Genomic DNA, 25,630 nt, shown 5'->3' on the forward strand with positions numbered 1-25,630 from the left:
TGGATATTAGATTGGGAATGTTGATTGTCGTGTTGGGAATGGGGGCAGATAATATATACATACACACATACATACATACATACATGCATATATATTAAAAAAATTAAGAAATTCAGATTCCAACAAGAAACCGAAATATAGTGGTGGCATCATCATTCATAATGAGCATGGTTCCATGCTCTACTTGAGAGCTTAAAGTTCACTCTTTCTTTGGATATTTCTTCTGCAATCTTTGAAGGCGATGCTGCTACATTGATCAACCTCTTGTTGGAGGATCATTGGACTCTTCCATGGAGCATTCTTATGTTGATAAATAACTACAAGAGTATCTCTTGTCACGCCTTCCTCAGGTCCTGTAATCATGTTGCTCATAAAATTGCTCCGTGTGTTATATTTTGTACCCATGTACAGACCTGGTCACCACCAGATTTCCTATCTCTTGTTTTATTCTCTGATGTAACTGAGAGGAATTAGTTGATGAATGCATTAGCCTTCTGGCTTATTTCGTTGGTTTTGATCATTTAAACATTCAAGACTTGGTAGGCTAGGAGGTTCTTAAGCCTGTGTTTGGTTGTAATGCAAATAAATTTGTACTGATGCAAACCTATAACAGTGCAAATGATTTGAGTGTAAATTCTGACCTATTTTAGTTTCAAATTTTATCATTTATTTTCGTTTGGTCACACTACAAATGAATTAATTAAGACATGAAGCAGAATAAAGTAAAATCCAAAATTAAATTAAACAAGAATTTGCATTTTTTACATTTGTATTCTCAAGCATTTGTACTAGTGCAAATAAATTTTCACTGCAACCAAACACAGCCTAAAGCTCGATTAGTTCTCAAGGGTTAATTGGTCGGACTGATCTCGTTGAAGCCAACTTTAAACCATCTTTGCTACCTCGTTATGCTTAATTTGAAAAGAGTACAAATACAAATATATACAATACAAATACATACAAAATAATATAAAATATAAGGTTTTTCACTCTACAAAATAATACAGTACAAATACCTCGTTAGGATCAGTTTGGACGGAGTACAAATGCAAATATGTACAATCCAACTACATACAAAATAATACAAAATACAAGGTTTTGCACTCTACATATTTGTATTTGTACTCCTTTCAAACTGGGCCTTAAGTGTTTAAGTCTAGATAGGGGTGCAACTTGGGCAGACTTGGGTTGAGAATTTGTTAAAATTTGAAAGAATGTGATGCAATGTAAATTTTTTTAGGACCCTAATTGGTACCATCACCGTCATCCAGCCCAATCCAATTCACCTAATCCGATAGATGTGGATTTTGAACCCATATACAACCAAGTAAATGAACTTGATGGGTGATGCGAGTTAAGGGCTGTTTAATATTGTTATTGGTAGGGGTGGTAATTTGTATTCTGATATCATATTCATGTCTAACCTAAATTAACACAAAATCAATCCAATTAATTTTTTTAAATTAAATAATAAATAGATCTGAAGAAAAATAAACATTCAATAATTCATTATCTAAACAAATTCATAAAAATCAATCAATGTCATACTTATCACTTATGTACCATAATGGTATTTCATCTAAATATACATGCATGACCTTCTACTTAAAATTTAGGGTCATAAACATATCATTTTAGAGTTAAGTGAATCATTTCAAAATTAATACATTCATTAATTTTGTTAAACGGGTTAATACTACTTCAACATGGACATGATGAAGGTAAACCTAAATATACTAATTTCTTATTATATTCACGTATCATGTCAAATATTACTAACGCTAGTCAATGGAGGATCTAAAGGTTTCATGTGGATCCGGTGTAAAACGTTTTTAGTGTAAAAGTACACTGATGATGTTTTATACTGAACCGTATAATAAGTGACTTTTGCATTTTGAAAACCGTGATAAAAAAGTATAAAGTTTTACATTGATAAAATCGATGTAGTATTTATATCGATAATCGATGTAAAACTTTATGTTTGATGATGTTTTACATCCATTCATGATATAAAAATTCACTCAGCCAAATGCCAATAAATCTAAACCGGAGTAGAGTTTTACATCGATCTTTATTTACACTCCTTCCAAACACTAACAAAACCGAACCAATATAAACTTTTACATTATTCTTAATTTACACCGATTCCAAAAGCAACCTTAGGGTCATCACGCTATAGTTGTTGGTTTTGCCTAGTTTACAAAAAATATAAATACAATATACATAAAAAATATAAAATACAAGGTTTCTTAATCTAAATAAAAAATTCTATTTGTACTCCTTTTCAAACTGAGCCTTCATATCATAGTTGAACACGTGGTCAATAACCATTTTGTCTTTTCCTCGCGTATTCTTATCTATCAAGAGTGCCGAGTCTCGATAGCAATTTCATCTGTGCCCCATAAAGGCCCGCAGTACATCCGACCTTGTATTGAAAACATCTTCTGGGAGAGATGATAAGACATCATCTGGGCGATACAAGGTCGGGATGTGTTGTGGGGCGCAGATGTTAAGTCGAATTTCATTTTTCCTCTATTTTATTTTTAAACCTTAATATTTATTAATTATTTATTTTGTTTGTTTTTCAGAGCACACCTCGACCCAACAAGCCCTTATCAAATCCGTGACGACTTCTCGAGCACAAATGCCGGTAAAATCCGATAGAATTAAAAAACAATATATTTTCATTTCTAGTTTTGTACATATCGTCTGCGAGTGCCAATATCCTCCCCCCTCTCTCCCTCTCTTCTGATAATTTCTTTCATTTTGGTTGTCTGTCTCCAAAATTCGGAATTCAAACCCTAAATCTTCTTTTAGTGGTTGCAGGATATCGTAAGAAGCTCTCTCTCTTTCTTTCTCTATCATTATCTTCATCTGTTCAATCTCTTATATTTGTTTTCACTTATTCTATGTTAAGAGAATTTCAATTCAATTCTTAATGGTGTTCATTTATGTATTACCGGATAACTCTGGATTCGCCTTTCCTGTTCGGTATTTATTTTGTTTTATGTTGCTTAATTTGTTGTTGAATTATTTTTAGCTTCAGGCTTTCGTGAAATTTGATTTGATTGTTTTGAGTTTTATTTCTGCCTTCTATTTATTGTTATTTTTCTTAGAGCATTTAATTGCGAGGTCTTAGTTTTTCAAAAAAAAAAAAAAGTGCGAGTTCTTAGTATAACTTAAGCTTATTGGCTAGTTATTTTCGTCGTCTAGAATATGAATAGACTCTGATTATCAACTTCGAGTGTTGATTATTGAGTAGTGGTGGTGCTGGGGCATCTCACTTTCTCACGGTCCTGTGTCCTCGAAGGGAATTCATGGTTGTGCATCATGCTGCTTGTGGTTCCCGTTGCATGACCTCAAACTTGCAAAAGTTCAATTTGTACTCCATTCTTTTTTAAGCTTCCAGAGCTTAGCCCATTTGTGCTCCTTTGTTCCACCTAGAATTTCCTTCTATATTTCGGAAGCTCTTTTCAGGAGAATAAACACTTCTAACTCGAGTAAGAGAAAAAATTATTAGATGTTCTTACATCTCCCTTCATGTGTTCATTATTCGTCTTTTGAATGGGGAATCAACCACTCATCTGCCCTTTCATTGTGCTGACAATAAGCATCCGCTTGGAAGATATTAATTGGATGGCCTTAGGCAGTTCTGTAGAGTGTAGACGTGTTTTTTCCTGTGTAAAGACCAAAGGTTGGCTTTACAAGGGAAGGTCTATTAGAAAGCTATCGTTCATGCAGTGATATGGTGATGCAGGGCCAGGTGAAAGTGGTTATTTCAATGGGAAGGTCTATTAGAAGGTTCTATATATGTGCTTCTCCAAGTTTGGATGGGCCTCAAAGTGGTTATTTCAATGAGATAGCAATTCAGTGTTTAACAAACCTGTTTGAAATTGGCCATATTTTCAATGGGCTTACACGGATAAACCTATAGGCCCAAGTCCAAATTGATCAATGAAGAATTTTCTCGTGTTTGGTTCTGACTCCCAAAAAGGAATCTAGTGGTCTTGACTCCATTAAGTTCTATATTATTCTAACAATAGGTACTATTCTATTGGTTGCATATTACAATTACTGAATGTGTTAACAGTTTTGGATCAGATCCCATTAGGTTCTATAGGAGGGAGGCTTCTTTTACTTTTTAAACCATGAGTTGGGAGTTTGATATCACCTCTAGAGGGTTTGGGGAGTTTAAAATGTTTGGAGGCTTGGTGTTCATTAATGAAGAAAAGGGAAACAAGATGTTGTACGCCAGATGAATAAAAAATGGATCTTGTCATAAAGGAAAGGGATTGTGAGTTTTACACACAAGAAACAACATGAAAAATGTAAAATAGATGATGTGGTAAGACTAGGAGAATAGGAGTCTGGCATCAACATTACATCACATAGCTTCTTTAACCAGGTGAGACGTCATCCTCATGGCTCTGTCCCTCCCCCCTGCCCCAAGAAAAAAAAATCCACCAAGCAAATTTATGCTCAATTTTGATGACTGTTCTTTAGAATCTATTTATTTCTTGGTAAATGGGGAAGAAACAAACACAACCTTGGGGAGTCTCATGATTTTGGTATCAATGGTTTTTCCCCTGGTGACCATGGAGGAGCTATTTTTCCCTTGGTGACCATGGAGGAGCTATTTTCCCCTCTAGAAAATCTGTTGACACCTAACTGGGATTTTGGGTTCCGTAGAAGCTTAAGGGAGGAGGAAATTGATTGCCTACCTAGTCTACTAAGCCTCCCTGATAAAGTTTGCTTGGACCCTTCTAAACTAGATAAGCATCTTTGGACACCTTGGCCGATTGGGTCTTTTTTTTGTGCTTCTTTATTCAGGTCCCGTTCTCAATCCCCTTCGAACAAACCCTTCCCTTTTAAGGAAATTTGGTGTGAGCCTATTCCCCCGTAAGGTTATGGATTTTTGCTGGGAAATGTATTATGGGAAAATAAACACCTTGGATATTCTACAAAAGAGAAGACCTTTCCTTTCTATCTCACCTAACTGGTGTATCCTTTGTACATCTCATGGTGAGAATTGCTGCCATGTACTAATATCTTGTTCCCTTACTGCAGAGTTATGGGAGTGGCTCTTCTTGATGTTCGAGTGCAGGTGGAATAGGCCAACAGAAGTAAGTTTGCTTTTGATCCTTCCCATGGCGTCAGAAAAGAGGAAGAATCATGTGGAGGTGTGCTAGAGCGGCGCTGAAATGGACAGTTTGGGAAGAAAGAAATGCAAAATTCTAGAATCTTCCAAGAGAAGGAGAGGAAAATACAAGAATTGAAGGAGTGCATTCTATATAGGGTGATATGGTGGCTAACGAGTAAAGACACTGGATTTATTCCACCAATTCTCCTTTAATGATATAGGGAGGAATTGGTCAGCAGTAGCAAGCTGCTCCTCTTTAAAGACTAGAATCAATATGAGTTGGGAACCCCCCTGAAGGATTTTTGAAGCTGAATTTCGGTGGCAGCGGTCAAGGTAATCCAGGCCCTTCTGGAATGGGAGGGGTGCTGTGGAATGAATTTGGAAATGTGGTCCTTCTTTACTCGGGTCCTCTAGGGGCTGGGAACTCTACTAGGGCAGAATTGCTAGCTGCCATCCAGGGTGTCCAGATTGTAGTTCAGCTAGGTGTGGGACAACTAGTAATTCAAGGGGATTCCAAGGTGGTAGTGGGCTGGCTATAGAACTCATTTGGAGCTTTAAGAATGAAATAAAAAAAATTTAAGTGGCTGATGAGGAACTTGGCTGTAAGTACACAATGGGTGGGGAGATCAGCAAATGCTTTGGCTGATTGTCTAGCAAAGCAAGGGGGCAAACAGGGAATAGTTGTACTGGGCTCATTTGTAGTTTGAATTAGTGCTTTAAAAGGCGTGGGAGGCGTATGCCTGGAGGCACACCTCTAGGTAAGGTGCTCCCAAAACGCCTTGAGGCGTATGCCAAAGGCGCTGACACCTCTGAGGCATACGCCTCAGGTGCAAGAGGCGTATGCCTCATGTGCCTCATGCACATCTTATATAAAAAGACAGAGAAAAAAGGAAAGGAAAAGAAAAGAAAGGGAAGGGAAAGAAAAAGAAAGAGAAGAAAAAAAAAAGAGAAAAGGAAAGGGAAGGGAAGAAAATATAAGGGGAAAGAAAGTGGTTATCTTTCCAGTTAGGGGGGTCTTGCTCCGCTTTGGCAGGACCCCCCTTTCAACCAATGTTATGCATCTTTATTCTTCTTAATATAAAAGATTTTTATTTAAAAAATGAAAAAATGAGATCCCCCCTTCCTCTTCATCTTCTTCCCCTTCCTCCTCCTAACCCCCCTCCCCCTTACACCTCACGCATCTAGGTAGTGGAACACCTCATGTCACGCCTCCACGTTTTAAAACATTGGTTTGAATTTGTTCTTCTGTTTTCTGTTTCTTCTTGTTCTTTAGAGAGGGTGCAGCTCGTGCCTCTTCACGGAAAGCTTGCATCTCCAGTTCTCTTTCTATTACTGAACTCTTAAATTATTTATCAAAAAAAGTTATTAACACAGAGATTTTATCTCTTCTAAGGTCTATGCTTGATTGACTCTCTAGAGTTCTCATTAATGGAGGCTTAGTATTGATAGGATGGATTAGGGATGGAGATGGGGACATGTGGGTGCTACATCATTATTAGTGAGGCTAAATCTGTTGCTTTTAGGGAGGAGTGGACAGGGGTTAGCTTTATTGTGGATCATTCCTTTGGGGATGTTGAATTATGAACTGTACACTTGTCACCATGTTGGATAGGGTCTTTTTTGTTGATGGTCTTGTCTTGTGTTCAATATTTAGTCTTCCTTTGTACTAGGTTTTCTTTGGCATTATGATACAGTTTTTTTTTTTTTTTTGCTGTTTACAATAGAAGATGTATAGATAGGTGGAAATGTAGGTGAAATAACAAAGTGCGAGGAAGAGAAGATAAAAATATGAAAAAAAGAGGAAAGAAAAAGGAAATAGAGTATTCGTGGGAAAGAAGACATTTTCCATGACTGATTTTCACATATGAATGTTATTTTCAATTTTGCATTTGAAGTTTAACTGTCATGGATTTTTATGCTTCTTCAAAAAACTTACAAAATAATTGTAGTTTAGACAATCACACTGCTGCAGTTTTTATGGACCTGATTAGCCATAGTGCTGGCTATTTCTCATTGTTGCTGCTTACTGAGCTACTTGCATTTGATCATCTACTACCTTACCTGAACAGGTATATTGAGGAAAAAAGATGAGTACATTAGACACAACCAGAGCAGAGCTTGCCCTTGTTGTCTTGTATTTGAACAAAGCTGAAGCCAGGGATAAGATTTGCAGGGCAATACAATATGGTTCAAAATTCTTGAGCAATGGAGAGCCTGGTACAGCTCAAAATGTTGACAAATCAACTAGCTTGGCTCGCAAAGTTTTCCGTCTTTTTAAGGTAGGTTTTTTCTTATAAATTTATTGGGTGAATTAAGAAGTTGCTTGGTCTTCTTGTTGTACAACTGGTTTCTTTGGTTGGTCGTCCATTTCTTTGATGTGTATGAGGTGCCATATGCTGCAATTGCTTCCATTTTTGAAGATTTGTCTGAGAATGATTGCATATTCTTACATACTTATTTATTGGGGGTTTATCTAATTATTTCTTGAATTTGCAGTTTGTCAATGATTTACATACTCTTATAAGCCCAACGCCTAAAGGAACTCCACTTCCAATCATTTTACTTGGAAAGGTAAATATTCACTACAGATTGAATTATTTAATGTACTTCTGGAGTTTCTGTCCTTCATCTTTGATTACTTTCTTAACTGATACTTCTTTCAGTCCAAAAATGCTTTGTTGTCAACTTTCTTGTTTCTGGATCAAATTGTCTGGCTTGGAAGAACAGGCATCTATAAGGTAAGGTTTTATTTTCCTTGTCTATATCTAACAAGGTATTAGAAAATATAATCTTAACCAATTAATGGGTTTGTTTCTAGAACAAAGAACGTGCTGAGCTGATTGGCAGTATATCTCTTTTCTGTTGGATGGGTTCTTCAATTTGTAGTTCTCTGGTTGAGGTTTGTCATCTCTTCTTCCAATTAGGAGATAATTGATATACTTCCTTCTTTTTCTTTTTGAACTATAGGCATAAAAATTCCAAAAGTGGGGTTGTAACTTCTCTCCTTTTTCTTTTCAAGCTTGCGGAGCTTGGAAGGCTGTCTGCATCAATAAAGAAGTTGGAGAAGGAGCTTAAGAACACTGATAAATATCAAGTATGTTTTACTTAATGGTACAAACTTGTTGAAGGAGCTGACCTTATAAGTCCTCCTCATGTTTCCTTTCATCCTGAAGAATTTCTCCTCTTTTTCTGTTGGTGAATGCAGAACGAGCAGTACTGTAACAAGCTCAAACAGTCAAATGATAGGTCACTAGCGCTTGTAAAAGCACTCATGGATATAGTGGTTGCAGTTGGGTTGCTTCAACTTGCACCTAAGAAGGTCACTCCTCGTGTGACAGGAGGCTTTGGATTTGTCAGCTCTCTCATCTCTTGTTATCAGGTGCTTACTGATTTTATAAAATTATTAGGAATGAAGGCCCATTTTATTCTTGGATAATGATCTCTATTTCTTTAATAAAAGATCAATAATTTGAGAGCACAGCTAGGTTTTATGGCTGATGATTTTCTTTTTTTTTGTCCTTTTCCCTCTGTTATGCAGTTGCTTCCTTCTGCACCAAAGAGTAAAGCAGCCTGAGGAACAAAACCTATTTTGCTTAGCATGCATGTGGCATCATAATAACATTCCAGATTGGTAGGGATAAATCCCATGTTAGTGTATGCTACTGTACAAGCTGTTGAATGGTAGAAAGAAATTCATGTTTCACCACTTACATAGATGGTCATGATTCATTCATGCTTTCTTATATATCATAGTTAATATATCTTGTTGGTTATGTTGATTGGATGATTATATAGGCTATGTTTGATTCTGTGGGCATTTATTGGAAAAACGCCACCACATCAGCACCACTTAGGCATTGGTGTTTATTGTGCATGAAACCACTGTTTGGTTTCAACGTCTATCAAATAAACATTAAAAAACAGAAACACTTGGATTTATGTGCATGAAGTGTTTATTGAAATGAAATGCTTACCTGGAGGGGTTAGCTTTGGCTGTTGGGGTCCAACAGCATAGGCTGTTGAGACAGTTTCTGGGCTGGGCACGTTCTGGGCAGTTCACCCACTCACGCCCATGCTTTGGTTTTTAGTAAAAATAAATTAATATGTAATTACTAATTTACCCATTCTCATGGTAACGTGGCATTCCCAGAAATTCTCTCAACAGCATAGGCTGTTGGCCCCCAACAACTAAAGTTTTTCCTACCTGGAGTATTGTAAACTGAGGTGGAAGATAGCTTTATGGGGTGTTACTTGAAATGCCCATTAAACACTCAACTAAACAAAAAAAAAAAAAAATAATCATTTAAAGCAATGTTTTTCAATTAAACATTTATCTGAGAAACACCCCATCTATAAACACCCGTGGAACCAAACACATACATAATCATGCATTTTTGCATGTGGATACATAATTTAGAGAAGAATTTGCCTATCTCCATGCTTCTGGACATTAGCATGTCCATGTTCTAATACAAGGGGCAGCAGTCAAACTTCAAGAAGCACTTGATTGGATACGAGTATGACAGACAGATCAATAGTCAACAGAAACAATGTTAGTGATGTTAAAAGTTCAGTCTATAGTGTTTCTTGGGGTAGCATATGATCTCAAATAGTTTTTACTTTAGTTATCATACAATGTGGACTGAATGGGTGCAACCTACATGTTGAGTTTCCATTTCAATGTGGTTTATTTTATGTAGATCATCCCTGAAGCCCTTTCAAGGGATATATATTACTGTTGGTTTCAATTTTTTTGTGATTCAGTTCTTGTTCTTTCTGTAAGACAACCTAATTTACTCGTTGGGTTTCAGACACAATAATAGCTATAGTTTGAAGTAGGTCAAGGTTTAGGAATTAAATTTGGTAGAATGCTAGTTGATTACACCAATAAAAAAAGCTAGTTGACTAGGGATTAGAGTTTAACCAAAATAAAGTGTAACTGAAGTTAATGCTTCAATTTTGAGTGCCTACAGATCAAATTCAAGAACAATAAGAAATGAGAGATCAAACTTCCACTCAAAGAAGACTTGGCATTAAATCTATCCTTTGTTACTGGTGGATGGTATTACATCAACCTAGGTGACTGCTAGGAATCACAAAAGATCAAAATACATGAGGATTCAATGAGACTTTTGTAGGCTGATGGAACTGTAAATTAGGCCAGTAAAGGCTCTAAAATTTACATTTTTGGTGTTAATAAAGTTTGACTAAACTATTGAGGCATTTTGGTGTTAATAAATTTGGCCCCAAACTAGGCTCAATTTTATTTATCCTTTTCTGAAAACTGCTTTATGCCTAGTTAGATTCAAATTTGAAATAAAAGTCAAGACCTATAGTAATAAGTGACTCCGATAGTTTTTCCTATTTAACAAAATTCAGTATTAGATTTTTAACTGAGATGGTTTAGGCCAAACCAAAAAGGACTTGGGTGGAAATAATAAGAAATGACTCAAGTGCGGATATGGCACTGAACAGAATGGGATGGCGAAACAGGATACATGTAGCTGACCCATATGCGATGACGATGAATAATGAACTAAGGCTGTGTTTGGTTGCAGTGCAATTTTATTTGCATTAATACAAATGTATAGGAGTGCAAATGAAAAAAATGCAAATTTTGATTTAATTTTGTTTTGGGTTTTAATCTTCTCTGCTTCATGTCTTTTTTTATTTTTATTTAGACTGTAATTAAACAAAATAAGATAAAATTTGAAACAAAAATAAACCAGAGTTTGCACCCAAATCATTTGCACTGCCAATGTTTTGCAATGGTACAAATAAATTTGCACTGCAACCAAACACAGCCTTATTATTTCTGTTTGGAGCCAGAGAGATTTGATAATACGTCGCAATTGTTTTCATTACATAGAAACTATTCCAAAACTCCATGAACAGAGGTTGAAGAATAAATCCAACCAACCTAAGAATGGTGGATCTGTATGCCATCTGTATTTATGTTTATGATGTGCATGGTCAGACATGAATTTTATTATGACAAGAGAGGAAAGATGGGAAATTGGATTGTCCTCGCAGCCCCGTGGAGTTGTGCGTCGGAAATATCTCTCTATGACAAAAACCGTATAACTACAAAGATGTTCCTAAGGTTCAATTTGGAAAGAGTATAAATACAAATATGCAGAGTGTAAAACCTTGGACTCAGTTTGGAAAAAGAGTATAAATACAAATATATACAGTGTAAATATATACAAAATACAAGGTTTTGCACTCTATATATTTGTATTTGTCATTCTTCCAAACTAAGCCTAATGCATCGCTGTAAAGGGCTGTGAGGATGACAATCTCAAACAATAGAGAAATGATTATCATCATCATCATCATCATCATCAAGTTTTGGTCATTTTCAAACCTATAGTAAGGTTCTCTCTTCATTTCTGTGGGAGGTTTATATAATTCAATGATACATAACACTGAACAACAATGGAATGGTGAAACAAGATTCGTCAAGGTTCAAAGTATCGACATGTATAAACCAATAACTATCATTTCAGGAGCTCCTTGATATGCGCCTATAGAGAATGTATCGAAGTTCTGACTGGTTCAAGGAATGGAGGAGTCTTAAATCGGCTTTAACAAGTCAACACAATGAATGAGGCATAATGGCTTTACGAACAGCTTTAACCTGAAAGATAGTCGTTGAATGAACATTGTTCTGATAGAAGGGATCTATGGGTGTCCCATTGTCCCCTCCCCCTCCTTTTCCTTCTTCACCAGAAGGGTATCATATTGGTTTCTAAACTCGGTGGCACACGCCATGGATGAATAGCCAATATTGATATCATTTCCTTTTATGTATCGGCTTGTATCGTATGTATCAGACGGTTTATTAGTATTTCTATCCATCTACATTGGCCGATACAAAATATGTACTTTTGAAATTCAAATTCAATTTTTTGGTAATTAAATTTAAATTCAAGTTGATGCTTCGATTTTATTCCGCCATTCATGCCCATTAATTGGGATTTTTCAAATTATGCCATTTAGTTCCTTTTCTCATTAAATATGTAATCCGAATTTCAAAATTTTCGTTAATGCTTCATTTATTGTGATTCTCACCATTGAAGTGATAATGATTAAAGATCAAGGGCCATATATTGTTCCGTTGCCGCAATTGTTAGGGACCATTTGGGGAAGGTCTTGGATTTCAAATGCTCAACTCTTGACACTATCTCCATTAATGCGGCTGAGGTTTGGGCTGCATGGGAAGCTCATAATCTGGCCCTCAACTTTAATGACTGTCAATTACATTTGAGGGGGACTTGACAATTGTTATTGATTGTTTAAAAGGGCAGTTTTTTCCCTCGTGGAATCTTAGGAACATCATCTTGGGTTACTTGAAAATGAAAGAGTGGCTGGAGAGAGGTGTATGATACAGGCATGTGTTTAGAGAGGCAAATCAGGCGGTGGCGATGTCTTCTTCTCTTTCTGCTTTTTCTTTTAACTATTGTAATCTTCCTAGAGACCTTTATTTTATTTGTTTTAGTGACTTCTGGGGTCGTGCTTCCCCTGTCTTGTGTAGCACATTTTCTTTCATATAAAAAAATGGCCATATATATAATTCAATTAGTGTTATATACGAATGTTCAACCTGAAAATTAAAAAATAAAGAAAATGATCATTAAAATGAGTATTTTATAAATATTAATAAAAAGAATCATTTATTATAGTAATTAAAATTTACTAATTGCAAATGAGATGTATCTTTGAAGTTCTAATGGATTTGATATTCTTTTTAAATTAAGATTATAAATTTCTATAAATTATTGATTAATGATATAGTTTACAATAAATAATAGCATACTTGTCATTTGCATAAAATAATTATATATATATATATATTTATATAAATAGAATAACTTTTTAGCAATTAAAATCTAATAATTACTTAATGAGTTATGTCTTGGGTTCTTGAATTTATTGATCTTTTACATTCTTATAGTTCTAATACATACTTAGAGTTATATATACTATATATTATGATAATTATTAATTAATAATTTAACATGGATAAATAATAATATATTAATGGCCTTATACATATAGTAATGTGTAAATCAATACATAGTCTTGAATTCTCGTGTGATGTTATTCTACCAAAAATATCTCGTTGATGCATCATTATTAGGAAGGGTGCAAGTTGGGCAGGTTGGGCTGGATTTAAGCTCAACCCAAGCTCAATTCTAAGAATTGGGCCTAAGATTCAAGCCTGAGTATCCAATTCAGGCTCAATTTACAAAAAAAAAAAAAAAAATGCATGTGTTTGTATATGCATATAAGTATGGTCAAGCTTGGGTTGGGCTGGGGTCGGATTAGAATAAGGAAGAGTCGGGGTCACGCCAGGTTTTGACTATCTAAGGGCTAGGTACGGCCCCAGCCTGAAAAATTCAAAAACCCAAACTTATGGGCCCGGGCCCAGCCTAATGCCTTAAAATAAAAGTCCGGCCCATGTAAAATTACGAATTGAGTTGGTCCGGGATTGAGTTGGGCCCGCCCAAATTGCACCCCTAATTATTAGAAAATTCATATGCTGTATTCTGTTATTTGTAATTAATCTTCATATTAACTTGTGTGTATGTAGTCCTATTGGCCGGATATGGAAGGGTCGGATCTATTACTGATAAGTTGTTCCCGTATCCTTATCCACGGGACATTACATCTGTACCTAAAAGATTATGAGTTAAATTCCCAATTAAATAATTAAGTAAGGGTATATTGATTCATTTCAAATGGAATAAGGCAATATTGGAATTTGAATCCAATCAGAAAAATTCAATTCGATATTCAATGGATATTTAAAATTAATACTTTAAGTTGAATTCTATTAAATATCCAAATATTCGATTCAAATTCGACTCATTAATTATTTTAGATAATTAATAAATATATAAAATAAAGAATCAATTGAATTCGACTATTTGGATATTTAATAGAATTCAAGTTCGACTTAAAGTATTGATAGAATTCAAAATCAATACTCAGGGTCGGGGCAGGGTGGGGAATTCACTCCCCATCCCCGTGTGTTACTAACAATCCCCGACTCCACCTCTGTCCCCTTTAAGGCAATCTCCATCCTCAACCCACAGAGAAAATTATCATCCCTAGGATTAGGTTATAGAAAGAGATCAAATTATCATATAGGCTCAATTTAGAAAAATTACAAATGCAAATATATAGATTACAAAACCTTATATTTTGTATGCATTGTGTTTGTGTTACCAAACTAGGCCCTATTGAAACCCAAAAGCAATGGGATCGCTTGAGCTTTGTCTAGACTAGAAATATCCTATATGACAAAATACACAGGATGGCCCAGCCGCCCAGCATCCATCACTCATTCAACTTGTAAATCCTGCTTTTTTTTGGGAAAGAATAAGCTAGTTCTATAAGTTTGGATGACTCCTTAAAGCTCTCAAAACCAAATTTGCATTCGATAATGATAATTATAAAGTCTGGATTAGCTCCACACTTAATGGTTATGTTAGGTGCTTTTTATTCAATAATAACAACCGATGAAGTGTATATGCCCCACAACCACTTCGATCTCTCACTTTACATGCATGGCTGACGTGATGAATTAGAATCTCTTACTGTCTCACCACATTTTCAACATCATCTGTATCAAAACATCTCATACATTATGGGTCTCACCCTTTTGGTCAAAACTGCGGATATGGATCAAATTGGAACGTGTTGGAATGATTTTTTTATTGGGAGGAGACCCGGACCGTTGATGGATGTGGGTTCGGATAAACAACCTCTATGACAAACATCCACTCCATGGTTAACCCAAATTCATAGTACTAACCTCAGAGTTAATAGTTTCCAGGGGAAGTCACAAGTCCTCCAAATATAATACAAGTTCGACTATGATTCTGTCATGTGGGTTTTCATCAAAATTCATGAGGGGTTATGATTGGTTAATGCCTTTTCGATATCATGTCTTTCTGGCATCATAGATTTTTTTTTTATATAGCTACTATAAAAATATATTTTTGTAGGATATTTTAATTTCAATAAATTCAAATTCAGAAGAGCTTAAACTTCTGGATGGCGTGTTACCCCTCATCTTGTGTAGCCCCTTCCTGTTTCCTCTGGAAAAAAAAAAATAAAAAAAAAATCAGAAGAGCCTCCAAGCACTAAGCTAACTGGAAGATACATTCTAGGATGCCAAACCCATGGTTCATAGTATCAACATGTGCAACACAAAAATTGCATATAACACAATTTAAAGGGCCAATACTACATGATTTTTTAGTTTTTCAGTCCGAGTCTTTTAAGATAAACATGTTACAAGGGGTTCTAATGTTTTAACACAACACCCCTTAAAACCCTATCAGTGTTTCAATGGGTTCAAAAATCGATATGTATTATATGATATGCCCTAATAGATTGCAACTTTTACATCACTATTAGGAATAAAGCTTAGTTGAACGCTTTAGCTGTTCAACACACTGTAGAATCAATGATAAGGTTCAACACCAGTATTAAATACATGGGTCCTTGGGAAAAATCATAACAAAGAATAAATGGTCACAACTCACAACTTTTTTACATCACTATTGCAGAAGCACATGAAAGGTCAAATTTGACTACTCATATTGATAAGGTTTTCTTTCATGCTATAGTTTAATTTTGAATAACCTTGATTAGTTTGGGCTGATGTAGTTGGGTTTCAGGTTTGGAAATTATCTCTCATATTGTGCACTGTTATATATGTTTCTCCCATTTGTCTACTATTTGTGTCTGATAATAGCATTGTTGAAGCCACTTGAGATTTCTTATTCACTTTCTCTACCCGCCATGAATTGGAGCTATACATCTCTATTATGAATTGAGAGATATATGGCAGCAATTCACAGCGAATAGAGAGGGTAGGAAAAGTGAGTAGGAAATCTGGGCTCTGTTGAAGTCCAAGAGTATCACTTTTTAAATTATATCATACCACAGAGAAATGCACCAGAAACCTAGTAAGATGATGCCAGGAAGACTGAAAGGTGTAAAAGTAAAACACAAAGTGTAAATCAAACCAAGGGCAAGTTCCGAGAATCGTTTTTAGATTCTGAGATGAGCTTTTTCCTGTTCTTTGGACTCTTGACTTTTTTTTTTCTTCTTCTGATGGATTAAGCTTCTGGGTTGGGTAAAGGGTAATGTTGGGCCCATCCAAGCTGCAGGCTTAAAATCCCACTAGTTATAAGAACCTGCCTCACAGTTTCTTGATGTTTTCTTTGAAATAAATAGGGGTTTAATTAATAAAACATGGTGTGTAGTTCTTTGTTTCATAATTGAGATGTTGGCAATGTAAAGAGTGACAATATGACATCTAAACTACAGAAGCATTAGCTAAGCAAAACACACCCAGATTTAGCTAATAAGCCAGCTTGACTTTGGATCTTCAGTTGTAGAGGGTTTGAACAGACAAACATGCGGAGCTCGGATGGGCCTGGGCATAATCTATCAAAGGATCTTGGTTTACTGGTGTGGAGTGTGGACAGACTTCTCCATCCATCAATCAAATCCATGAAAAAGAGAAATTCTCTGGCCATGGCATTGGCAACAACATTGGGCAGTGTTCAAAGGCAAAACAGTTGAAATGAAAGGCTGGAATTTACATCCAAAGCTTATTAGTTTCTTGGGCCCACTTCTTATTCTCTTAGATGGGCCCCAGATCCCAATCCCCTTGGACGTTGGACATGGGTGAGTTGTAGAGGGTGACCAGGGCAGGGGCTAAATGTTTAATGTTGGTTGTATTATTTTTGGATGAGGATTGGATTGGTGGTTTCTTGGGATGGACGGAACGAACAACCAAGTTGTTTCTGCATTGTAGCCAAACAGTGGCACAAACTGGTACAACGAACCCAACACTAATTCATGGACCTCTACTTGCTTGACAGACTGACCCTGATCTTTATTCTTTATAAGAATGAGGAGATGATTTGTGATGGCCTAACTGCACTTGTTTGTCGAGTCCCCACGGTCCCTTCCGGTAATGTGACAAGCACAAGGGAACTGATGTGCCAGTTGCCTAAGTGGGGACGTTACAAATTACAGTGGATTAATGGAGTTCGACCCAGGAGCTCAACTAACCTAGTTTGGCTTCCATGTACTGAACCCAAAAACAAAGAGTAAGAAGAAAGCTTGATTACCCAGAAATTTGTTGAAATTGGGTTGGGTTTGTCGAGGAATAGATAACTTCCCAAGTTTCAGAAATTTGTTGAATTTGGGTTTGTCAAGGAACAGATAATTTCCCAAGTTTCAGAAATTTGTTGAAATTGGGTTGCTCAAGGAACAGAAATATCCCAAGTTCCAGAAATTTGTTGAAATTGGGTTGCTCAATTCCAGAAATTTGTTGAAATTGGGTTGCTCAAGGAACAGAAATATCCCAAGTTCCAGAAATTTGTTGAAATTGGGTTGGTCAAAGAACAGATAATATCCCAAGTTCCAGAAATTTGTTGAAATTGGTATTCCTATAGACCCATAACAAGCAAAATATTTTCACAACTTATGAAATTCCATTAGGGGAATTTGGTCATTTCACTGAAGGTTTGAAACTAATAGCAAGCATAGAAACTGTAGCTAGCCTAACATTACAGACTCCTCAAACAACAGTATCTTATTATTAGAAAAATAAGCAAAAAAAAAAGGTATTAATGGGACATGTATAATGTTTGGGGGATTGCATGCAATCTACAGGAGTTTCGGTAGCATGTCTCTTGGTAGAAATACATAGAAATCTTGGTCAAGAGTTCAGTCAAAAGTCAGCTGAGAATGCAAGTAATGTGAGTTCTCATCCCTAAGCTCAAAATTATTTGAGCCATGATTTCATGATATCCAAAGCTGGTTTCAAGAATTTGATACTCAAAAGAAGTGGCCTCAACAGCTTTACATTAGCTAAAAGCTAGGTTGCTTTTCTTAAAGGGAGGAGGGCCATGAAAGCTGTGCTTGAATAAATTCCACCAAAGGGGAAGAAGGCACAAAAACCAAACTCTCTACAATTGGAATTGGGGTCCTCAGTCCTCACAAAAAAAAAAGAAACTTCTGCAATTGCTCCTCCATTTTCTGGTCAAGCTCATCTCCTTCCTGGTCAATCTGGAACTTAGAGCCACACCCTGCACTATATTTGTACAGGAACGAGGTGCTATTAGGTGGAGGGAGGGGAAAACAATGTATGGGTTCACAGCTTCTTAATTAACAAGGAACCAATTCATCTTCTTCTCTGATTGATGTTCAGCAATTTATTTCATCAGTCTTTGGTCAAACATAGTAGAAGAGGATTCTAGCTTCATTCCTACTTTTTTCTTTTATTTATTATATTATATTAAACAAAATTTAATAATGATTTTTAGTTATCTTCATCTATATATTTTTCTTTTCTTTTTTTTCTTTTTGAACAAACACTCTTCCTTCTAAAGGTGTGTTTCCCTGAGATTTTGTTGTCAACCAGAGATGAGAGACCATTTTTGTGTAAATAATCCTCTACTTGGGGTTGGGGAGTAGGAACTAGGAAAAGGATTAGAGATTTACAGATCCATTCTCAGCCTTTTTCACTTTACACATTCCTAGGGTACAGATCTCTGTTCCCACTCCCAAGAGTAGTTGGGACTTAGGACTAATTCCTGGTTTCAATAAAATAAAACTACTCAAGACAGATGTAGACAAACCGGTTACCTGTTGAACCGGTTCAACCTCGGAGCTGACACCTGACACCATTCTATGCCATTTCAGTCCATACTGCCAAACAGGTCATCAGGGATTGGAAATTGGAAAAATAATTGCTACATGGAACGAGGAGGGATGAGTATATGGAAGCGCTCCCGCTGATTAAACCCATGAGAGCCCTACTCTCCTTATCAGGAACTGGTTCAAAAAGTCAGACATTAATTAATTTTGAAATTTAAGCCACCCCTTTGATAATCTTTTTTTTTTTATATTAATTCTAACAAGAATATCCCTGCATTCACAGCCACGCGAACAACCAATCAAGATGACCTGTTCAACTCCTGACAGAAAATGGGTTTCTATTATATTATTTCATCAATTAAATACTTTTTTTTTTATTTTTTTCGTAAAAAACAATTAATTTAATTTAATCCAATTAATACATTTTCATTAATTGGGGCAGAGCAGGGGGACTTAATCCCAAAAGTCACTCAATTCATGAAATTTAATATAAACAATGTTGGTCAATCGATCGTTCATCCTCTGATACTCTATGTATTTTATAAGCTTCAATGCTTCGAGTTTATATCTATGTATGTATATAAAAGTATTCGAGAGACAATTATAAGTTGTAAATTTTGGGCTGGTTAAAAAGAAAATGGGTAATGGTTAATGGGTCCAGTCAATAATTTGAAAGAGGCAACAAGCAGCCCATTTACTATTGTAGTAGGGCTTGATTGTGACCCATTCCCAGATGTTAGGCGTCTGTGCTTGACAAAGGCAACCCACGAGGGGGTAGCTGGCAAGTCTTATTGCACTTACATTCATCACCTCGTCAAATGGCCAACCCATTGGGCTCACTGCCCAATTGGATTTTAGTGGGGGCCCGAGACTGTAGCTTGCTTCATCATCAATCTTTTCCTTCTTCTGTATATGTAGATATATCACTTGATGTTCAATCAGCAGCTACTCTACTTTTTCTCTTTTTTTTTTCTTTCTTTTTCTTTTTTTTTTTTCATTCTGTTGTTGGGGGGAAGAAGGGGAAGGTGAGTGGGGATTAAGAAGGCCCCAACCATACCCCAAAAGTTGACCAACCAAACCACTATTAACTCCTCTTCCTTAACTGGATGGACCACACAATGGCCTAACCTAGGGCCTCTTAACTAATGGGCCTTAACCCTTCAGGCCCACGAACATGATGTGCCCTTGGGTAGTGTCAATGGCCCCATTTTCTCTCACCTGCCCTAGTCTATTCTATATTTCTATGTCAACATGTCAATTATAAGGGCATTTGTTAATTGTTAATAGTAGATTACTAGGGTAGGTTGTGTAGAGAGACCGTAGTAGGTATAGATAGGTTTAGGGCAAGGATCTCTCTTATCAGTGATTTCATTTCATTCATTGGCTTCTATCCATTGGGCCCACCTGCAACAAAAATCTATCGTACGCGTGTCACAGTCAAGGCTCGCCACCCAGAGACATTACTTCATTTCTGTCTCCCATCCACATACCGGTGTAGGGTGCACTGAATCTCCTCCTCCTCCTCCTCGATACCCGAGTTTCCACAGCTTCATCATCTAAAGGACTCTGGAACGCTGTGACATCTGAACTCTGAAACTCTGAAACTCTGAAACTCTGAACTGATCGTTACCCAGTCAGCGTCTCAGAGAGTGCCACCATCTCTGCAACTCCCATGTCGGTACCACTCAACAGCACCCAGATAATCACATGTGGCACGTGCGTATAAGTCCACTTGTGAGGCTTGACGTTTGGTTTGACAAAAAGGAGAAAAAAAATCGTTTTTGAAGCTTTCAAAGAAAACGGGCTTTGATTGAGGTTAATTGCAGAGTTGAACGACAACAGAAGATTGAAAGATTGACAATTGTATTTAGACCGAGAGATTAACAAATAATATGATTAGACTCGTACCCAGCTCTCAAATCTTGACGAAGTTCATTGAAATGGCTGGTTGAGGTTTGAATCTGTTCTGTTCATGTCATCGCTGGCTAAATGTAGCCTAATTGTAACAACAGTCGGAAGCTAACTACCTATGTTATTTTAGATTAGAGTTGTAGACTTCATTACTTGAGACCCAATTGATTGAAGGAAGTTCCTGAACGACCCTAGTGGGAACCCAGATGCAGGGGGTCAAGTTAAGAGACTGGAATTTCAGAAACTTAGTACAGATTAAAGATTTTCCGCATCTGTGACCTAAGACTATGCCTGTGTATGGTTTTTGAGTCGAAATGGTGTTCCTCTTCCATTGGGTTGGGCACTTGTTGCCCCCCTTGTGGAGAGCTCTAGACAAATTTGGCAATCAAGAAAGAACAAGCCGAGGCCGAGCAACTCTGCCAATCTTGACATGTTGGGATCAAAGTGCAGGAGGAATATCCAAGAAGAGGAAAACACCAACAGGCAAGAACAGAAAAGTGGCCATTCTTTACCTTATTCAGAATGACTAAATCAAAAGTTCCACTTTTGGTGGAACCAAATGGACCCCTCAACAAAGGGCACACTCAATTATTTCTAAATGGATTGATTTCACGGGCTCCAAAAGATTGATATCATTTGTAACAACTGCACTCCTTTTATTACTTATTACTTGTTTGAATCCCAAAGAATATCTTCAACATGTGAAAGTGATCATGGTCGTGAATTCTTCCCCACCATATAGAACAACACCTTTAACTGTGAAAAATGAAAAATGTAGCTAGCTAGAAACTTGTACTTCTCTGCATCAATTGATTTTTAATAATGTTTATACTTGGCTAGATTTTTCTCTTTCAGTTTTGTTCTTTGTCAGATAGTAGAAGAGGAGAGACGGGCACACAGACAAACAACATTAGCCAATAGAGACCATATTGGAGGGGCCATAACCATAACCCACAACCCATGCTTCTTTCTTCTTCTTCTTCTTCTTCTTCTTCTGCTGCTGCTGCTGCTGCTGCTGCTGCTGTTACTTTCCCATTCAAAATCTTTTCTATTTCTCTAGTTTTAAGTGGAACCACGAGAAGATAGGCATCCACCCTCTCCTGCCGACATCAAATACAGAATGGGTCAAATCCAAAAACTGTGTAAATCGATTTAAAAACCATTCAAAACTATATTTGAGCCAAAATCTCCTGCGACAACTTACCTGTTAGAGGTATCAGAATAAACTACGTTGCATAATAATAATAGTATTCATTGTAATGCATACATACGTACACAAATACATACATATGTATAATTCTGCAATGACCTCTCTTCAAAACAACATGAATCTTTAGTATCTTACCACTCTTTGATGTGGGATGATCATCCCAAAGTGAAATTCTGTTCACTTCACCCCAAAAAAGAAGTTACATCACAATTACATCATCATCAAATAACTTTTTTTTGGGAATTTAAAATTAGCAAATTATATACTAAGCAAAAAAGTGGATATTCTTATATTTTAATTCGAAAATCCTCCATTTAAACAAGTCGAATTCCCACCTCCCTCCCAAACTGAATTCCTCTCTCTCTCTCTCTCTGTGCGTGGCTTCCTTCCTCCTCCCAAGTCCTATCGAGTATCGATCAACCCTTATAACTTTCTCATCTTTTCCGCCTTCTCTCTCTGTTTCTGCTCTCTTTGTGAAAAGCAGAGGCCACAGAGATGTGTCAATTAACTTCCTCCCCCGGTTCCTGTAAATGTATCACAAACCAAGCTTACGGTCCTTTGACCAAAGACCCAAACAATATGGCTGCTCCCCTCATCTCCAAACACCCAACGGCTCAACCACCACAACAAGAACAAGAACAAGAACAAATACAACAGCAGAAACAAGAACAAGTTCAGAAACCCAATAAAACTCACCTGTCTCTCGCCATTACAGAAGCCAAGTCCATAGCTAATATCGCTCTCCCCATGGTACTCACAGGTCTATTGCTCTACTCTCGCTCTATGATCTCTATGCTCTTCCTTGGCCGCCTCGGCGAGCTGGCTTTGGCCGGCGGTGCTCTTGCCATTGGCTTTGCTAACATTACTGGATATTCCATACTATCTGGCCTCGCAATGGGTATGGAACCAATCTGTGGCCAGGCCTTTGGTGCCAAAAGATACAAACTTCTGGGTCTCTCCTTGCAGAGAATGGTCCTTCTGCTTCTCTTAATTTCAGTCCCCATATCTCTTCTGTGGATAAATATGGAGCGAATTCTGGTGTTTTTCGGCCAAGACGAAGATATAGCGAGAGAAGCACAATCTTACATCCTGTTTTCTCTTCCTGACCTCTTCTTACAATCCCTGCTACACCCATTACGAATCTATCTCCGGAGTCAATCAATAACACTGCCATTAACTTACTGTGCCGCTCTTGCCATTCTTCTGCACATTCCCATCAATTACCTCCTTGTGTGCGTTCTCAATCTCGGAATTAGAGGCGTAGCTTTTAGTGGCATCTGGACTAACTTTAACCTGGTAGGTTCTTTGATCATCTATATCTGTATCTCAGGCATTTACAGGAAAACTTGGGCAGGTATTTCCTCGGAATGCCTGAAAGGCTGGAAATCTCTGTTGAGCTTAGCCATTCCGAGCTGCATTTCGGTCTGTCTAGAATGGTGGTGGTATGAAATCATGATTTTTCTCTGTGGGTTGCTACTGAATCCCAGAGCAACCGTAGCTTCCATGGGTATTCTGATTCAAACCACCGCCTTAATCTACATTTTCCCGTCATCTCTGAGCTTCGGTGTGTCCACAAGGGTTGGTAATGAGCTGGGTGCGAACCAGCCGGCGAAAGCGAAGCTAGCAGCAATCGTCGGCCTTTGTTGCAGCTTCCTGTTAGGCTTCACAGCGTTAACCTTTGCAGTAAGTGTGCGGGGAGTATGGGCGCGCATGTTCACCCGCGACGCCGAGATTATCGCATTAACCTCGCTCGTTCTTCCAATAATCGGAATGTGCGAGCTGGGGAACTGCCCACAGACAACAGGTTGCGGAGTGTTGAGAGGAACAGCTCGGCCGAGGGTGGGTGCCAACATTAATTTAACTTCGTTTTATCTCTTCGGAATGCCAGTGGCAGTGGGTTTGGGGTTCTTCGCCGAGTGGGACTTCGAAGGGCTATGGCTCGGTCTCTTGGCCGCCCAGGGCTCCTGCGTGCTCATCATGCTATTCGTTTTGGGTCGAACAGATTGGAATTCTGAAGCCCAGAGAGCTCAAGCGCTGACCGGGGCCGTCCCTGCTGTTGGCAGCAAAGAGGAAGAGGAGGCACTGAAACAAGACGGAGAGAAGGATTCTTCAACTGCATTTTCAGATACAAAACCCGATCAATCACCTGTATGAATATGATATTTGGTCGACCCTCTTCGTTTCTGTAAATAAAGAGTCATAGTTGTATTAGTTGTTGACTTGTTGTTTAGTTACAACTCTTACAGACGACACCATTAGGCGTGAGGCATCCATCCATGAAGAGATCTAGCTACCTTGAAGCTTTCTCTGTTCTGTTTTGTTCAATTCACCGTTTTTATTTGTACAGGTGGATATCAGATCGTTGGTATTTTTTTTGTTCCTTCCGTTTGTAATTTTATATATATGTATAATAGAATAATTAATTTTTTTTTTTTAAAAAGCAGTGGGTCGTGACTTTGTGTTTGTCTGGATTCCAACATACAAAAAGAGGTCGGCGGTTCAACGGCCGGCTGCGTAAAAGACCTGTTCTCTGACTCCCCATATAAATAATTATTAATTTATTATTCAAAAAGAGAGGACGAAATTTTACATTTTTACATTTATTAAATGGATGAGTGTTGCGTATTTGGAAACTGGAAGGATGTGGGACCCGCATAACTTGCCACTTGTCACATGTTTGAAGCATCACCAGTTGGTTGTTGCTTGTTGGTCCTACTACCTCATATATAAATCAGCTAGCTAGTTCAATTCAAAGAAAGAGAATGTCAAAACGAAAACCACAATCCAGTCAGTATCCACATCGTAAATAGGAGATTTGCCCAAGTCAGATAAACTAAGGAAAACCTCCTCCCTCATCCTTGAGTCCTTGGTTGACAGGTGGCAAGAACCCCAAGAGGAAACGAGGCTCTCCCACCTGAAAAAAAAAACAACTTTGACTTTGGTTTGTGGTTTGGGAATATGGGTTTGGATTGTATCTTTTTGTTTTGTTCATGCAGGCTTCAGGTTCAGGCCTCACAGCTCTCCTCAGTCTAACCATGAAATGGAGATACAGAACAGAGGTCTATCTCGACAACCTGTGAGTTCTACTTCTCTACGGAGCCCAATTTGGTTACAAAACGAGGGCCAAATGCAGTGAGAATCTTTCGTTTGGACTGGGTATGTAGGTGGTGGGCTTTAATTCGATCCGTGCATCCATCCATCATCATCATGGAACCGGTCTGCATTGAAACAAACAATAATCAGTCCTCCACGGCAACACAGAAGAAGATGCGGGGTCAATAAGATTCAGATATCAGCCTGACGTGTGGGGGCAGGTCTGGTTCATAGAATAATAGTTGGCTACTATCGTTAATTTCTGAACCTTGTGGAAATTGCCTACAATCAAAATCCATTAATTTCTTCACTTTTCAGAGCATGCATTTAAATCAATGGGAATTTTCATTTCTTGAATTACCCTTTTATTTTGTGATTATATTCGTCGTCATTTGGTTGATTTTGCAGTTTCATCGTGGAATGACCGGAAAATTTTTCCGGCTGTAATATTTGGCAGACGAGACTTGCTTTTTCATCCCTTTTGAATTTGCTTTGATTTGATGCAAATAACAACAACAGATAAACCAGCAAATTGATCAGGGGGAGTTGACCTTCATTTTTTAAGGTGAGTTGCAGTTGAA

The 25,630-nt window shown here is 37.5% G+C and overlaps 2 protein-coding genes across 3 annotated transcripts; both read left to right on the forward strand.

The window, feature by feature from the left end:
• The first annotated feature begins 2,582 nt into the window (after nucleotides 1–2,582).
• On the forward strand, nucleotides 2,583–8,913 carry LOC104612700 (peroxisomal membrane protein 11C). Of its 2 annotated transcripts, none has more exons than XM_010280239.2 (8): nucleotides 2,583–2,650; nucleotides 7,210–7,419; nucleotides 7,637–7,711; nucleotides 7,804–7,878; nucleotides 7,959–8,039; nucleotides 8,160–8,234; nucleotides 8,346–8,519; nucleotides 8,679–8,913. In XM_010280239.2, the coding sequence occupies exons 2-8, from the start codon at nucleotides 7,228–7,230 to the stop codon at nucleotides 8,712–8,714; spliced, it is 708 nt and encodes a 235-aa protein (XP_010278541.1). In that variant the 5' UTR covers nucleotides 2,583–2,650; nucleotides 7,210–7,227; the 3' UTR covers nucleotides 8,715–8,913. The 2 variants fall into 2 exon arrangements, with proteins under 2 accessions (XP_010278541.1, XP_010278540.1); XM_010280238.3 differs by having other exon boundaries at nucleotides 2,647–2,832.
• Nucleotides 8,914–21,892: 12,979 nt separating this feature from the next.
• On the forward strand, nucleotides 21,893–24,381 carry LOC104612701 (protein DETOXIFICATION 49-like). Its single transcript, XM_010280240.3, has one exon. It carries the CDS (start codon nucleotides 22,452–22,454, stop codon nucleotides 24,108–24,110), a length of 1,659 nt encoding a protein of 552 aa, XP_010278542.1. The 5' UTR covers nucleotides 21,893–22,451; the 3' UTR covers nucleotides 24,111–24,381.
• The last annotated feature ends 1,249 nt before the right edge of the window (nucleotides 24,382–25,630 follow it).

Source organism: Nelumbo nucifera, chromosome 6 (genome assembly GCF_055504915.1).
Source record: "Nelumbo nucifera cultivar China Antique chromosome 6, China Antique-T2T, whole genome shotgun sequence".
NCBI lineage: Eukaryota > Viridiplantae > Streptophyta > Magnoliopsida > Proteales > Nelumbonaceae > Nelumbo > Nelumbo nucifera.